This window comes from Vombatus ursinus, unplaced genomic scaffold, assembly GCF_900497805.2.
Source record: "Vombatus ursinus unplaced genomic scaffold, bare-nosed wombat genome assembly UNPS02014798.1, whole genome shotgun sequence".
NCBI lineage: Eukaryota > Metazoa > Chordata > Mammalia > Diprotodontia > Vombatidae > Vombatus > Vombatus ursinus.
The window spans coordinates 65,268,233-65,283,528 of NW_020954576.1; the positions used below are offsets into that span (position 1 = coordinate 65,268,233).

Below are 15,296 nucleotides of genomic sequence, written 5' to 3' on the forward strand. Positions count from 1 at the left end.
ACATTTCCATGAAGCATTCCAAAAGTTTCTGAGTTCCCTGATGAAGATATAACTGATTGGCTAATAAGGCAAAGCCACGGTTCTTCAAGAATTTATCTTTCTGTTCCTTAGATGCTCTACTAAAATATGCAGCAAGAAGCTAAGCAAAAAAGGATTGACAACTTAGTTGATTATGCTTATATTAAAAATATATTTACAATTCATTCTGATTAACTTTACTAGAGAAGGAAATTAACTTAAATAAAGAGAAAGTATTATCATTCCAATAATAAAGACATTTACCATGCTTTTTAGAATTCAGAGTTAGTAACAAAGTATTCAAATAATATTGAATAGAGTCTATTCTTTATCTCAGAAGAAAATGATCAGATAATTGCTTTCAACTATTGATAAAATTCCTACTCTAAAGGCTGAGAAATGTAATAGTGTTTAAACACTGTGTTTCAAAGAATGGATGATGACTTGATAAACATTTTTATAGTGGGGATTCCTTTTGGACATTTGGTGGGAACGAGAAGGTTCCAGAGGTTCTTTCCAACTTTATAAAATTTGTGATTCTGTGAAAGGTAAATCTTTAACCTCATTTTGTTATGTATCTGAGAAACACTTAAACACTGCCATTAAACTAAGCTACCATTAATATTTACTGCTAATGATAGATTTACATAGGACTCAGAAAAATCAGCACTTTTTTCTATGCCTAGGGAAATAGCTTTTGGCCTCAGCATAATGTTAGGCAAAGCTATAAACAGAATATCCATTCTTTATCTCAGAAGAAAACAATCAGATAATTGCTTTAAACTACATAATAAATTTTTTGGAAGTGAGTCACCAAATCCTATTCCAAAAAACTGAGAAATACGAAAGTTCTGTTTGTATTTTGTTTTTAAACACTACATTTCAAAGAACAGATGATGACTCAACAGGTATTTTCATAGTGGGGATCCCTTTCGGATACGGAGAGGACGAGATGGTCCCTCAAGTTCTTTCTAACTCTACAAAATCTGATTCTGTGAAAGGCAAATGGATAAATTCATTTTGCTATGTATCTGAGAAACACTCATATGACAAAATTAATTTAGTATCCCATCTGCAAAACGCCTATTTTCCCCAAACCATTGCAAATGATTTGAAAGTAACCAGATGTGTAAATCTGTTGTCAAAATATTGTACTGACCTAGAATATTGAGAACTAAATGGAGCTTACAATTGAATGAAAATACAATAATAGAAGACTAAGATTTTTGGTTGGTTCATTATTACTATTGAGTTAAGCTTTAGTTATCTTATAATCCTATTTGAGATTCAATTTCATTTACATATATTTTCTAAATTAAAAGTCACATATAACATTTCTTCCTACTTTAATAACTCCTTGTTGTATAGGAGGTGATGGGTGGTTGAGAAGAACTATAAGTGTGTCTGCTTGAATAAGTTTGTCCATCACATGCTCAAGCATGATATCAGGCAGGATCAGAAGAACTCCACGTAAGAGGTCATATAACCCACAGCATATAAGGACCAGACAGTCTTCAGTTGAACTAAAAATTAGAAAGAGAAAGTATTACCTCCACAGTAAGAAAGACATTTACTACAGAATTCAGTAAGAGTAACAATGTATTCTTATAATACCAAATAGTCTCTAACATTTAACAAGTTTCCTGACTTAATACTTTTTTACAAGTTTACTCAACAGCATCCCTGATATTTAAGATGCATAACTATCTTGAAAAATTTTCTCTGATTAAAGAATTTTCTCTATATGGTTAAATAGAATTAAATACTACATATAATTAAAGAGAATCTTTTTTGTCACTAAAATGTATCCTAATTATAAGAAGTAATAGAATAAATAGACACATTTAATTTTAAGGAATGTTAATGTTCTCAAAGAAAAATTCAGTATTTGCATACCTATCAGTACTTATAATTTGCTTATAAGTTTGTTCATAACCTGGAGTAAAGGTAAAGTTTTCCCAATCTTCAGGAACAATGTTCTTGTCAGCAAGACTTGGCCATCGTGCAACAGCCGAGGATCCATTCTGAGAAGGAAAAGCTAGCCCTAAACTTGCAATAATACTATGGCTTCTTTGAAATGAAGAAAGCCCCTTTATGTTATCAGGGCGGCGTAAGGAGAACTCATCTCTAGGACTTTCACCATCAAATCTCAGATCTGCATTTGGATCTTTGCTATCCAACACAATTGATGGGTATTCTTCTGAATCTGGTTTTGGAACATCATTGACAAAAATTTGTGGGGAAGGTAATTCTTCTGATTCACACGTGGTTTTTGCTGATTCACAACTACTGATGAATATCCCTTCGTGGACTTTTTTCAAAATTTCCGCATTCTCCCCAGAATTAACCTTCTCTGGTTGAATAGAAGAAATGTCATCTGGAGCATTTTGTAAATTGTCAACACTCCAGCCCAAATCTCCTGACAGCTTACGTGGCTGCACCAGTGGAGAAGAAGCAGGTGATGTTGGTACACTTTTAGAGCGTAGTATTTGAATTATATTCTGCTGTGGAATAATGCTCGGAGTACTGCTTCCTGACAAAATCAGATAGGAAACAACATTTTAGATTACATCTAAAACACTTCTTTGGTCCAGCTGCCTTCACAGAATAAAATGATCTACCTAAGTATGAACTAAATAAAGGAATTTTCTGGATAACTGCTACTTACTTTCAAGCACCAAAACTTCTATAAACCAATTTGATGGAATTCTTTCTAAAATATATTATGTGTATGATTATGTTATTTATTATTATTAGCATTATTTTATTACCATAAGATCATAGTATTTAAGAACTGGTTAGAACCTTAGGGTACATGTAATCCAAGTTATAACTTTACAGATGAGGAAAATGAGGTCTGGTGGTTAGGTGACTTGTCATATGGGATATTCTAACTCAGGTCTTTTGACTCTAAGTCCTGTTCTTTTTCCATTTTTTAATGCTATCCTTCTCTGGTTTACCATGCACACAAGTTAACCTTTTCTGGATTACTCAGGGTTAATACTATTAAAGAAATTACTGCACTATAATCAAGTAATATTGTTGAGTTGAAGGATGCTCTTGAAGGCTCCTGAGGTGCTAGTAGGGATGCTAGCTTCTATGCTAAAGGGATCCAGAATTTACTTGACCTAACTGATGGAAAGAAAGGAGGGAAAGAATTGGATAATTAGATAAAAGGAAAAAAAGAAAAAAAGGAATTAATATATTTATCAAAGATCCAAAACTAGAAAAAAGGGGGGACAAATGGAAAGAGATTTGGGAGCAGGAAAGAAACTCTGTTGGAAGAGTTGTCTTAATTAAGCAAACAAAAAAAGAAACAAAGTATTTTCTTTGCAGAGGAAGAGGAATTTAAAAAATACTAATTCAAGGAGAAAAAGCAATATTGGAGACAAATGGAAGAAAATATAAACTTGACTATAATAACATGAAATGTGAATGAATTTTTTTAAATGAAAAAAGTGACAGTTTTGATAAAAATAACAAAACATTACAAAATGATGCTTGTAAGAAAAACACTAGATAACAGAGTTAGGATCCCAACACCTCTCAAAACATGGGGCTGAACCTACTAAGATGAAATTCAACAGGCATAAAATGTAAAATCTTACATTGGGTACAAAAAAAATTAACATCATAGGCACAAGATGATAAAGGTATAGTAATAGAGCAGATGTTCTGAAAAAGATAAAAGGAGTGTAATAGACTTCAAGTTTAATATGAGTCAGTATAATTATTAGTCATTAGTTAATAGCAGTCAATAAGTTTTCTCCCCACTCCAATCTATCCTCCACTCAGCCACCAAAGTGATTTTCCTAAAGCTTCGACCCGATCATGTCACCTCATTCTCTCTTAACCGCCCCCCCCATAAATTCTCGTGGTTCCTCATCACCTCCAGAATCAAATACAAAATACTGTTTTGACATTCACAAAGCCTTTTGTAACCTAGCTCCTCCCTACCTTTCCAGCCTTCCTATACCTTACTTCCCACCCTTCCATCCAGTCTTTTTGTTGTTCCACAAATAAGACACCCCACCTCTCAGCTCTGGGCATTTTATCTAGCTGTCTCCCATGTCTGGGATGCTTTTCCTCCTCATCTCCAATTATTGGCTTCTGCAACTTCCTTTGAGTCCCAACTAAAATCCCAACTCAAACTAGGGGGGGCAGAGCCAAGATGGCAGAGAGAAAGCAGTGACTGTCTTGAGCTCTCTCCCAAAGCCCTCCAAATACCTAAAAAAATGGCTCTAAACAAATTCTAAAGCAGCAGAACCCACAAAAAGACAGAGTGAAACAAATTTCCAGCCAAAGACAGCCTGGATGGTTGATCAGAAAGGTACATTGCACCGGGCTGGGAGAGGAGCATGGGGCAGTGTGGGTGCACAGGGCACACTGAACCTGGAGCAGGCCTCAGAGGTCTGAATCGCAGGCAGCTGTGGCGGTTTCCAGACTTCTCAACCCATGAACGCCAAAGACAACTTAGAAGGTCAGTGGGAAAAGTCTGTGACTGCAGTGAGAGAGGAGCTAGGTCTCAGCCACAAGTCTCGAGCGCGGCCTGGGGCCACAGCTTTTTCCTGAGCTTCTGGCCCACAGACTGAGGGGGAATCGAGTGGCTGATAAAAGCGGGATTGCAGGGATCTCTTTGCCAGTGCTGAGGCAGGAATCTCTTGCTCTACCAGTGCTTGGATCTGGGTCACAGTTGTGAGGGGCGGTTCTGGGTCAAGGAGGAATGCTGGTGTGGTGGAGCTAGTTGTGGTGGTGGAGAGAAAACACCTCACCCCTTATCATAACACCTTGGAAGAACTGAAAATTTACAGGTCCCTAGAAGTGCCTCTGAAAACAGCTGCACAAACCCCCGAAGCTTGGGACAGTACTCTCTTCACATTGGAAGCAGACTTTTACCTTAACAAAGAGTTAAAAACTCAAGTAATTGGTTGGGATCATGAGTAAGCAGTGCAAAAAGAGTCAGACTACATTATCTTACTTTGGTGACAAAGAAGATCAAAACATACAACCAGAAGAAGACAACAAAGCCAAAGCTCCTACATCCAAAGCCTCCAAGGAAAAGATGAATCAGTCCCAGGCCTTGGAAGAGCTCAAAAGGGATTTTGAGAAGCAAGTAAGAGAAGTAGAGGAAAAACTGAGAGTGATGCAAGAAAATCATGAAAAACAAGTCAACAGCTTGCTAAAGGAGACCCAAAAAAATACTGAAGAAAATAACACCTTAAAAAATAGCCTAACCCAAATGGCAAAAGAGGTCCAAAAAGCCAATGAGGAGAAGAAATGCCTTAAAAAGCAAAATTGGACAAATGGAAAAGGAAGTTCAAAAGAATACTGAAGAAAATACGTCTTTAAAAATTAGAATAGAGCAAATGGAAGCTAGTGACTTTATGAGAAATCAAGACACTGTAAAACAAATCCAAAAGAATGAAAAATTAGAAAACAATGTGAAATATCTCATTGGAAAAACAACTGACCTGGAAAATAGATCCAGGAGAGAGAACTTAAAAATTATTGGACTATCTGAAAGCCATGATCAAAAAAAGAGCCTAGACATCATCTTTCAAGAAATTATCAAGGAAAACTGCCCTGATATTTTAGAACCAGAGGGCAAAATAGAAATGGAAAGAATCCACCCATCTGCTCCTGAAAGAGATCCCCAAAGGAAAATTCCTAGGAATATTGTAGCCAAATTCCAGAGTTCCCAGGTCAAGGAGAAAATATTACAAGCAGCCAGAAAGAAACAATTCAAGTATTGTAGAAAGACAATCAGGATAACATAAGATTTAGCAGCTTCTACATTAAGGGACCGCAGGGCATGGAATATCATATTCCGGAGAGCAAAGGAGATAGGATTACAACCAGGAATCATCTACCCAGCAAAACTGAGTATAATCCTCTGGGGGAAAAAATGGTCATTCAGTGAAATAGAGGACTTTCAAGCATTCTTGATGAAAAGACCAGAGTTGAATAGAAAATTTGATTTTCAAATTCAAGACTCAAGTGGAACATGAAGAGGTAAACAGGAAAGAGAAAATCATAAGAGACTTATTATGGTTGAACTGTTTACATTCCTGCATGGAATATTATCTGTAATAATGAGACCTTTGTCAGTATTAGGGTAGTTGGAGGGGGAAAAAATTATATGTATGTATATATAGATATAGATAGATAGAGGGCACAGGGTGAGTTGAAAATGAAAGGGTCATATCTGGAGAATAAACTTAAGGGGTGAGAGAGGAATATACTAAGAGAAGGAGAAAGGGAGAGGTAGAATGGGGTAAATTATCTCACAAAAAAAAAAACTAACAGAAAAGAAAAGGCTCTTACAGTGGAGGGGAAATGGGGGAAGGTGAGAAGGAATGAGTGAATCTTATTCTCATAGGATTTGACTTAAGGAGGGAATAACATACACACTCAATTGGGTGTAGAAATCTGTCTTACCCTACAGGAAAATAGCGGGGAAAGGGGACAAGACAGTAGGGGAATGATAGAGAGGAGGACAGATTGGGAAAGGGGGTAATCAGAAGCAAATACTTCTGAGGAGGGACAGGGTCAAAAGAAAGAATAGAATAAATGGGTGGGTAGGATAGGATTAAGGGAAATAAGAGTTAGTTTTTCACAGCATGTCTGCTATGGAAGTGTTTTGCATAACTGCATATATATAACCTGTATCGAGTTGCTTGCCTTATCAAGGAGGGTGGGTGGGGAGGAAGGAAGGGAGAAAATTTGAAACCCAAAGTTTTAAAAACACATGTTTAAAAAAATGTTTTCACATGCAACTGGGAAATAAGAAATACAGGAAATGGGGTACAGAAATCCATCATGCCCTACAGGAAAATTGAAGGGGAAGGGGATGAGAGAAGGCAGAGAGAGATAGAAAGGAAGGCAGACTAGGGGAAGGGATATTTAGAATGCATGCCATCTTGGGGTGGGGGGAGGGGCGAGATGGGGTGAAAATTTGGAACTCAAAGTGGTGTGGAAGTAAATGTTGAAAACAAATAAATAATTAAAAATTTAAAAAAATAAGATAAAATAAAATCCCAACTTCTAAAGAAAGCCTTTCCAAACTCCTCTTAATTCTAGGGTTTTCCCTCTCTTAATTATTTCCTATTAAGGTAAAGACTATCTTTTGCCACTTTTTGTATCCAAAGAGCTTATCACAGTGTCTGGCACATAGCAGGTGCTTAATAAATGTTTATTGACTGACTCAGCAGTGAGATATGAAAGCCAAAAAAACTAATGGAATCTTAGACTACATTAATTGAGGCATAATTTCCAGTAATAAGGAAATGATAGTCCATTGTGTTCTACTCTTTTCATACTTCACCAGGAATGTTGTGTTTAGTTCATGGTGCCACAGTATAAAAAAAAAACATTGTTCAAGTTGAAGAGTGTCCAGATGAAGGTAACCACGATTGCAAAAGGCCTAGAATCCATGGCATATCAAGAACGGCTGTCATGTGGAAGAGGGATGAGACTTGTTGTGTTTAGCCCAAGCAGTGGAAGCTGCAAAGGGACAAATTTAGTCTTAATTAGAGAGATCTAAAAGTGGAATGGGCTGCCTCCAGAGGTGATGGGTTCTCCTTTGGAGATCTTTAAGCAGAGGTTAGAAGGACCACTTGTTGGCTATGTTCTAGCGGGGATTCTTTTGTGTTTAAGTTGGACACGATGAATACTGAGGTCCCTTCCAACTCTCACGTTTTACAATTTAAAAAAAAAACGCATACTCTTGAAAAATTACTAATAAAACTAATACCATGGTATTAGTTAAAGCTATATTTAACTTTAAAACTATTTTTTTACTATAAGTCACAGAAACTACTAGAAAACTGTTCAAGCATTCTGGTGGTAAAACAAAATAAAAGTGGAATCTTACATAAACTAAAGATCTGAGTAATGATGAGTGTATACCTACACTATTTTATGGTTTCGAGATAGAGACACGGCCAAGCTATATAGGAAATGAAAAAACTGGTATGGAATAGAACAGAGCCAGAGACAGGGAAGGCAGTGAATATAGGGCTAAGTCAAAGGTAGAAGAAGAAAGCTGGTAACTAATGGTGGCAGGAAAAGGAAGAGAAATGGACCCAGACATAATTAAGATGAATGAGCATGGTTGAGACTAGAATGAAGGCAAAAACTCCAGACTATTTGAATTTCCCTCTACTTGGAACATCTTGTTTCATCAGTTCTCCTGAGGATTCAGGTTGAACAGAAGTTTAGTAGGCTATTTTGAGTTACTTTTTCACACAGAATATGATAAAATTATATTTCCATAAAAATATTCTTAATTTTCCTCAGCTTAGTCTTCAATTAGTAGGAATTATTCAAATTATATTACTAAATTAAATATTTTTATACATCCTAAAGGCTAAAAATGAGGAGTTTTTTTGGGTGGGGAGGGGAGGGAAAGCAATGTTGTAGCCAATGGTACCTTCAGACAGTGAAGCAGTAAAACCAGATGGACTTATAACTGTAAATCCAGGACTAGCAATATTCTTTCCTCCACTGCTGGAATGTCTCAGGTACATGATTGATTGTACTTTTTCCTGAAATATCTTGCCATCTAGAATAAAACAAGAGGAACAATTTAACATTTAAGAAATTTTTTCCTTAAAAAAAGAATCATACAAAAATGGAAATTCATTAAACCAAATCTTTTAACTCAGTGCCTTAAATTCAATGTTAATAAAGAACCAAAAATTTACAACTAATTCTAGAAATATCAACATAATTTTGGGGGGAACATGTAAGCAGATTATTCTTGCTTACACAAAATTTTTCTATTGCATTCATAGTTACAAACAAAAATTAGCACTTCTTTTCAGGATAAAGCCCTTGTTTATTCATCTTATATCCTTAATTTGTGGGAGGATAAAGACACATATTGCATAGGACGGGCACACATGGATAGGTTGTGATCTACATTGATGGATGGAACATCCAAAATGATATTTACAGACCCATTTCATTATGTACATAACCATATGGTCTTTGTTCTTTAGAAGATTATTAAATTTTCTATTTCTCTCATATTCTTCACAAAGACCTATCACAGTGGTGGGTACGTGGCAAGGTCTCAATAAATTCCTATTTATAGATTACAGAGAAGTAATTAATAGGAAAGCAGGCAAAGATAGCCTTCCTTGCTCCCTAATGTCATTGAGACCACTGTTTTAGTATCATATTTTAACATCTCTTTGGGAACTTTCAACTTATGCAATCCTTTCCATATCCTCAATAGGATCATCTGCCAACCTCCAAAATAAATTATCCTTCGTGCAATAGAGACCACTGAATGCTCTCGACTAGAGGAGTGATACAGTCATAGTAGTACTTTAGGAAGATTATTTTGAGCAGTGTCAAGGACAAATTGGAGAAAGAGAATAAAATGGAAGTAGGGAGACTAACTAGGGAGCAGCTAAGAGATGACGAACTAGAGTGGTGGTTTTATGAGTGGATAGACTCAAGAAATGTGGAAAAAGAATCAACAATGCTTGGCAACTGATGCTTTCACAAGCATTCTACGCTTTCCACAATACCCACCACATCAATACCAACTCTGGGTCACCTTCTCTACTTCACTTCCCAGGGTGGAGGAAACCCTGATGACTGCAACCACTATGCAAACTTATCTTGACTTTCAAGGTTACTTATCAAACATCTGTTACATATTCTTCTCTCTACCTCAAAATGTGTTGTATGTTCTCCTTCTCTTCCTAAGAGGAAGAGATTTCCCCTTCTCCTTACCAAAGCTGACCACACTAACTACTTGATGTCCTGTTTCCTGCAGACATTGAACCATTAATCATTTCCTATTAAATCTTCAGTTCTCTCTACTGGGATCTTTTTCCTCTAAGAACCTGAGTAGTTCTTCAATATCCTACAAACCAATCCCAAAAAACCTTCTCTCAACCCTGCTACCTTCTCAAACCCATACTCTCCTTCCTTCACCACTAAACTCTTTGAAAAAGGAGTCAATCTTCACTGGCATTATTTCCTCACTATTCATTCACTGTTTAATCATTACACTCCACCCCTCCCATCACTACTACCATTAAAACAATAACTTCATCAAACATTGCTTAAGCACCTTCTATGTCTCATTCACTTCCACAACTTCAATTACCAATTCCATGCAGATGACTCCTAAATGACTATCTGTAGTCCTGACCTTTCTTTAGAGAGTTCCAGACCTCCTTTTCTGTCCACAGGTGATCTTCACCAGAATGTCTCATTAATACTTCAAATTTAAGAGGGTTAAACTAAGCTCATTATCTTTCTTGCTAAACATACTTCTCTTTTTTTAATGTTACTCTGAGTGGAATAATCATTTGTTAAGTCTCTCATGTTTGCAATACTAGGGGTAACTTTGACTGTTTCTACTTCTTTATCCTTCATATCCAAGCAGTTACCAAGTGCTATAAAATTCTGCCTTCTCAGAATTTCTAACATCAATTCCTACTGCCACCATTCTAGTATAGGTTCTCATTTCTACCTGTCTGTAGTCTTGAAATTGCCTTCTTAGAGAGTTTCACATATTCATTCTCTTCTGCTTTCAACCCATCCTTCATACTGCTACCAAAAACACCTTTTTTTAATTTAAATATAAATTTGTCACTCTTCTGCTCCCCCCCACCAAAAAAAAGTATTCGATGAATAACTCTGTTCTCTCTAAGTGAAGTTTACACTCTTTGGTTTGGCATTCAAGGGCCTCAACAATTTGGCACCTAGCTTTTTCTCGTATTAATCCCTTTCAAACATTCCATGCTCCAAGCTAAAATATTCTAGGATCTGACTCTGAATAGGCACTGGACTCTTGCAAATCTAGGCCCAATGGAATGTCCCTTTGGAATGTCCTCTCTTCTTTTCTGAAATGAATTTAAGACATTCCTTAAAAGCTCAACTTAAATGCCATTTTCTATAGGAGATCTTCCATGATCCCCATGCTCACCAACAACTTTTCCCATCAGACTTCACACAGTACTTCGTTTTTTATTTCTTCAATGCATTTACTGTACATTATTGTATATTATGCCTATTTCTGTGGATGTAATTATTTCCTTCACTAGAATGAGCCCCAGAGAAGGAATCATGTGTTATTTAGCTTTTCTATCTTCCCTATAGTCTGACACAGTACTTTGCATGCAATGGGAGCTTAATATTCTTATTCTTTTGTATTGTATGGGTAAAGTCTTTAAAATCTGACTTCCATGTCCCATTATAATACACAGGTTAAATCAGATTTGTCCTGTCAAATCTAACCAACCTCAAAAGATGCTGTATATAGGCAAGGGGATAATAATAGGCAATGAAATAACACTGGAAAGAATGTTGCAAATTGTGGAAGATCCTTAATACTAGGCTAAGGAGTATATATTTCATTCAAAAAGCTGTGAGGTATCACTGACAATTTTTGAGCTGGAGCAAGTCTTGCTCAGATGTTGCCTTTCACAAAACTTCTTAATGAACACCTAATGTTACTTTAAAAAATTTTTTTAAATTTATTTTATTTTTAATTTATGGGACAAAACAAGCATTTCCATAACATAGCATAGTTAAAAAAAAAAAGATTACCCATGAAACTGCAAATCTACTATATACAACTTGCCATTCCTTTTAATATATAATAAAGTTATCATGTAAATTTCTTCTTCTCCTCTTCCCCTCCTTTTTTAACTTTGAATGAAGTGGAAAGAAAAAAATAAGATAATTAAATATAACATAATACATGAACATACCTACCTATATGCAAAGAAAAGTAGAAGTTGATGGGATTATGACAAACATAAATATTAGTAGGAGGGTGAACTGCTAAAAGGAAGTTGAAAATAAGTGTCAATAATTCCAGATCTGGGGGTGAACCAAGAACTTCTTCAATTATTTTCACAAAGGAGCTACAGACCTCCCGAGGCATGGATGTCAAGTGCCCCTCTTTGTGTACCTGAAAACAATAACATTATTTTAAAGAGAATCATCAAATAACAACATTCTGTACTTCACACTACATTTCTTTAAAAGGAGAATGACATAGGAGATAGATGCTTGTAGGCAGGAAGAACTGGGCTCAAAGCCTGTCCTGACACTTCCAGGCTAGGGGAGCTCCAGGAACAGAATTCCTACATGGAAAGAGGTCTTCAAACTGACAAAAATCAAGGAACTTTTGCAAACAGGACTTAACTGGCTATAATAAAGTGCACATATGAACTGAATTATATTCAATAATTAGTATTAATAAAGACTATTATTACTGAATGTTATTAAATACTTGTCTATCTCACTGCATGAAATTGAGAATTCACTAAAGAGTAATGACAATGCAGGGATGGCATAATGGAAGGAGCAACAGATTGGTAGTAAGGATACCTGGGTTCTATCCCATTAACTAGTTGTGTAACCTCAGGTAAATCAATTAACCTTGTTGGTGTCAGTTTTCACATCTGCAAAATGAGCCAGCTGGACTACATGATTTCTAAGGTCTTTTCCAACTTTAACATTCTATGATGTAAGCCTGAAACAGAGGCATAATATAATTATATAGAGATCTGCTAAAGCTCTCTCTACCAAAATCAAAGCAGTTAATACTTTCTTGGCTTGTTTTAAGGTTAATTTCATCCTTGAAATAGAAGAGGAAGCAAAATGACGGGACCTGATCGTCATCATTCATGCTCAGCAATCTGGGGGGAATACTGGGAGAAAAGAGATAAAGGTTAACCAGGAAGGAGGATTGACAAGGCAGAAATAAGCAAAGATCAAGGGGGAAGGGCAGAGAGAGGGTGGTGAGAAATTCGAGGGTACTGGAAAGTAATTACTAAAATAACTGACTATAAGGAAATGATGGTATAACTAGATTGCATGAATTTCTGTAGAGAAAAGACCATTTAGAGACTTTAGCAGAAGAAGGATCCAGAAGTAGAAGAGAAGAGAGCAACAAGTATCCTAACCCTTCCTCTCAGCTCAGTGATAACGCAATCACCTCCCTTGAAGATTTGGAGGGATGTGGTATTCTTCTAGTTTCTAAAAATACAAGAGGATGGAAGGAATAGCAACTGATATTTAAGTAACAGGATCAAATGAGGTAACATATATAAAGCAGTTTGTGAATCTTAAAGCAATATGCAAATGTTAACTATTATCTATAACTGGATATGGAACCAACTACAGTCTGAGGCAATTCATTCTCCTTTTGTTGTTGATCCACTGCGTCAGTCAAGTCAGACTCTTTGTGACCCCATTTGGCGTTTTCTTGGCACAGATACTGGAGTGGTTTGCCATTTCCTTCTCGAGCTCATTTTACAGAGGAGGAAACTGAGGCAGACATGGCTAAATGACTTGCCCGGGGTCACACAGCTAGTAAGTGTCTGAGGCCAGATCTGAACTCAGGAAAACGAGTCTTCCTGCCACTAGGCCCGGCACTCTATCCAGTGTGCCACTCTGATGCCCCCATTCTCCTTTTAGATTGTTTAATTCTCAGGAAGTTTGTCCTTACCCTGAGCCTAAATCTGCCTTTATATACTTCCCACATCAATCTTCTAGTTCTACCTTTAAGAGACAAGCAGAACAAATTTAATCTCTCTACAAAAATTTATAATCCTAAGCACTAAAGAGGCAAATAAAAAAAATATTTTTAAAGGAGCATAACAATTCAAATTTGGTAAAAGTACCTGTAAAACCTGACAAGTTAGTAGAAAGTGATGAACCACTCGAGCTTTCAACAACTGCTTGATATTAAACATCTGTAGGTGGTGATTAGCTCTAATAAGGACTTCAAGCGCTGCCAAGAGAGCTTCCCAAACACCTTGCTGGAAAAATAAGCAACATCAATTAGCCAACCAGCAAGCTAGAACATGGTAAGTGGCTTTCTAAAAATACATTCTACATACCACCTTAACTATAATCTTAACGACAAGATCAAATTTATCTGGAAGTAAAGGTAAATACTAACTCCTCTAACTCTGATCGTCAGTGTCAGCAGCTTCCCACACCAAATTACCTTGTGTTTACTTTGTATTTCTCTGTGTACTTGTCCCCCCAGCGAGGGCACAAATTCCGTGAGTGCAAGAACAGTTTTATTTGAATTGGTGTATCCTAAGCACCTTATATCTAGTCAGCACTTAATAAATGCTTAATGAAGTGAACTCAAAGTACTCTTATACTTAGTCAGCACTTAAGGAATTGTTAACGAATGGAACTGAAAGCATCCACAAGATATGTAGTATTTAGATTTTTTTTTCTTAAAATAATAATTTTCTATGCAGAGCTGGAAGAGCCTTTAAGGATTGATCGTCTAATCCAACCCCTTCATTTTACAGTTGAGGAAACCGAAGCCTGAAAATGTTAAGTAACTTGCCCAAGGTCCCACAGGCAGTAAGAAGGGGCACCAAGATCAAGTCTCAAGTCGTCTGACTCCAAAAGCATTCTTTCCACTATGTTTGTATTTGAAGCTTCAATAAATGATCACATTTTGGCAGTAAATGGGATACAAGTATCCTAAGAAGACTATTTCACCTTAAAAAGTGAATATCTGCTCAATGTACAAAGACACCATTATTATTTTGCTTGGTGAATTTAAGTTAAAACAGCACTGAAATGGTAAACACACAAGTAAATCCAATGTTTCCTACACTTGCTTAAAAGGCAGCACTTATTCAAATAATGCTATCAATGGAGGTTGTTACAAATTATTAGTCGTGACACTGAAACAAAATAACTGATAAAGTTTAAAACTACATAGTTTATCTTTTGCAATAATTAAAATAATAAAACTCCAAATAACAAACTAACTTGCAGATTACTATGCCATTCTCAGCAAAAAATTTCATGGGCTCATAGACTCACGTGTTTAAAGCTGGAAGGGACCTCAGAAGCCATCTAGCTTCCTACTCCACCCCTCATTCTGCAGATCAGGGTGACGAGAAATACTACATTTGAAAATGCAGACTCAGAAGATTTTTTTTTTTGCTTGAATCTATTCTTTCATTGGCACAGGGAACTCTCGGGGAGAAAATGATCTGTACAGAACAACCGCTTTGTAACTTAAGAGTCTTAGAGACTTGTTTAGGCTATTAAAAGGTAAAATGACTTCCTCAGGATCACACAGTCAGGATGTGTTAGAAGTGGGACTTAAACCGATGTCCTCTCAAATCCAATGCTGGCTCCCTATCCAGTAGGCCCGTGCTGCTTTTTTTTTTTTGGAAATATATTTTATTTGTTTTTTGTTTTCAACATTTACTTCCACAAGATTTTGATTTCCAAATTTTCACCCCATCTCACCCCTTCCC

At 36.4% G+C, this 15,296-nt stretch overlaps 1 protein-coding gene across 1 annotated transcript in view; it reads right to left on the reverse strand.

Annotated features, from left to right (window-relative positions):
* LOC114049583 (lysosomal-trafficking regulator-like) overlaps nucleotides 1-15,296 on the reverse strand; it is a 247,660-nt gene that overhangs the window by 86,200 nt on the left and 146,164 nt on the right. Inside the window, 6 exon segments of the mRNA XM_027870837.1 lie at nucleotides 1-139; nucleotides 1,364-1,541; nucleotides 1,915-2,551; nucleotides 8,450-8,581; nucleotides 11,761-11,959; nucleotides 13,680-13,817. The exon segment at nucleotides 1-139 is cut by the window's left edge and continues 37 nt beyond it. Coding sequence (XP_027726638.1) covers nucleotides 1-139; nucleotides 1,364-1,541; nucleotides 1,915-2,551; nucleotides 8,450-8,581; nucleotides 11,761-11,959; nucleotides 13,680-13,817 — 1,423 coding nt within the window.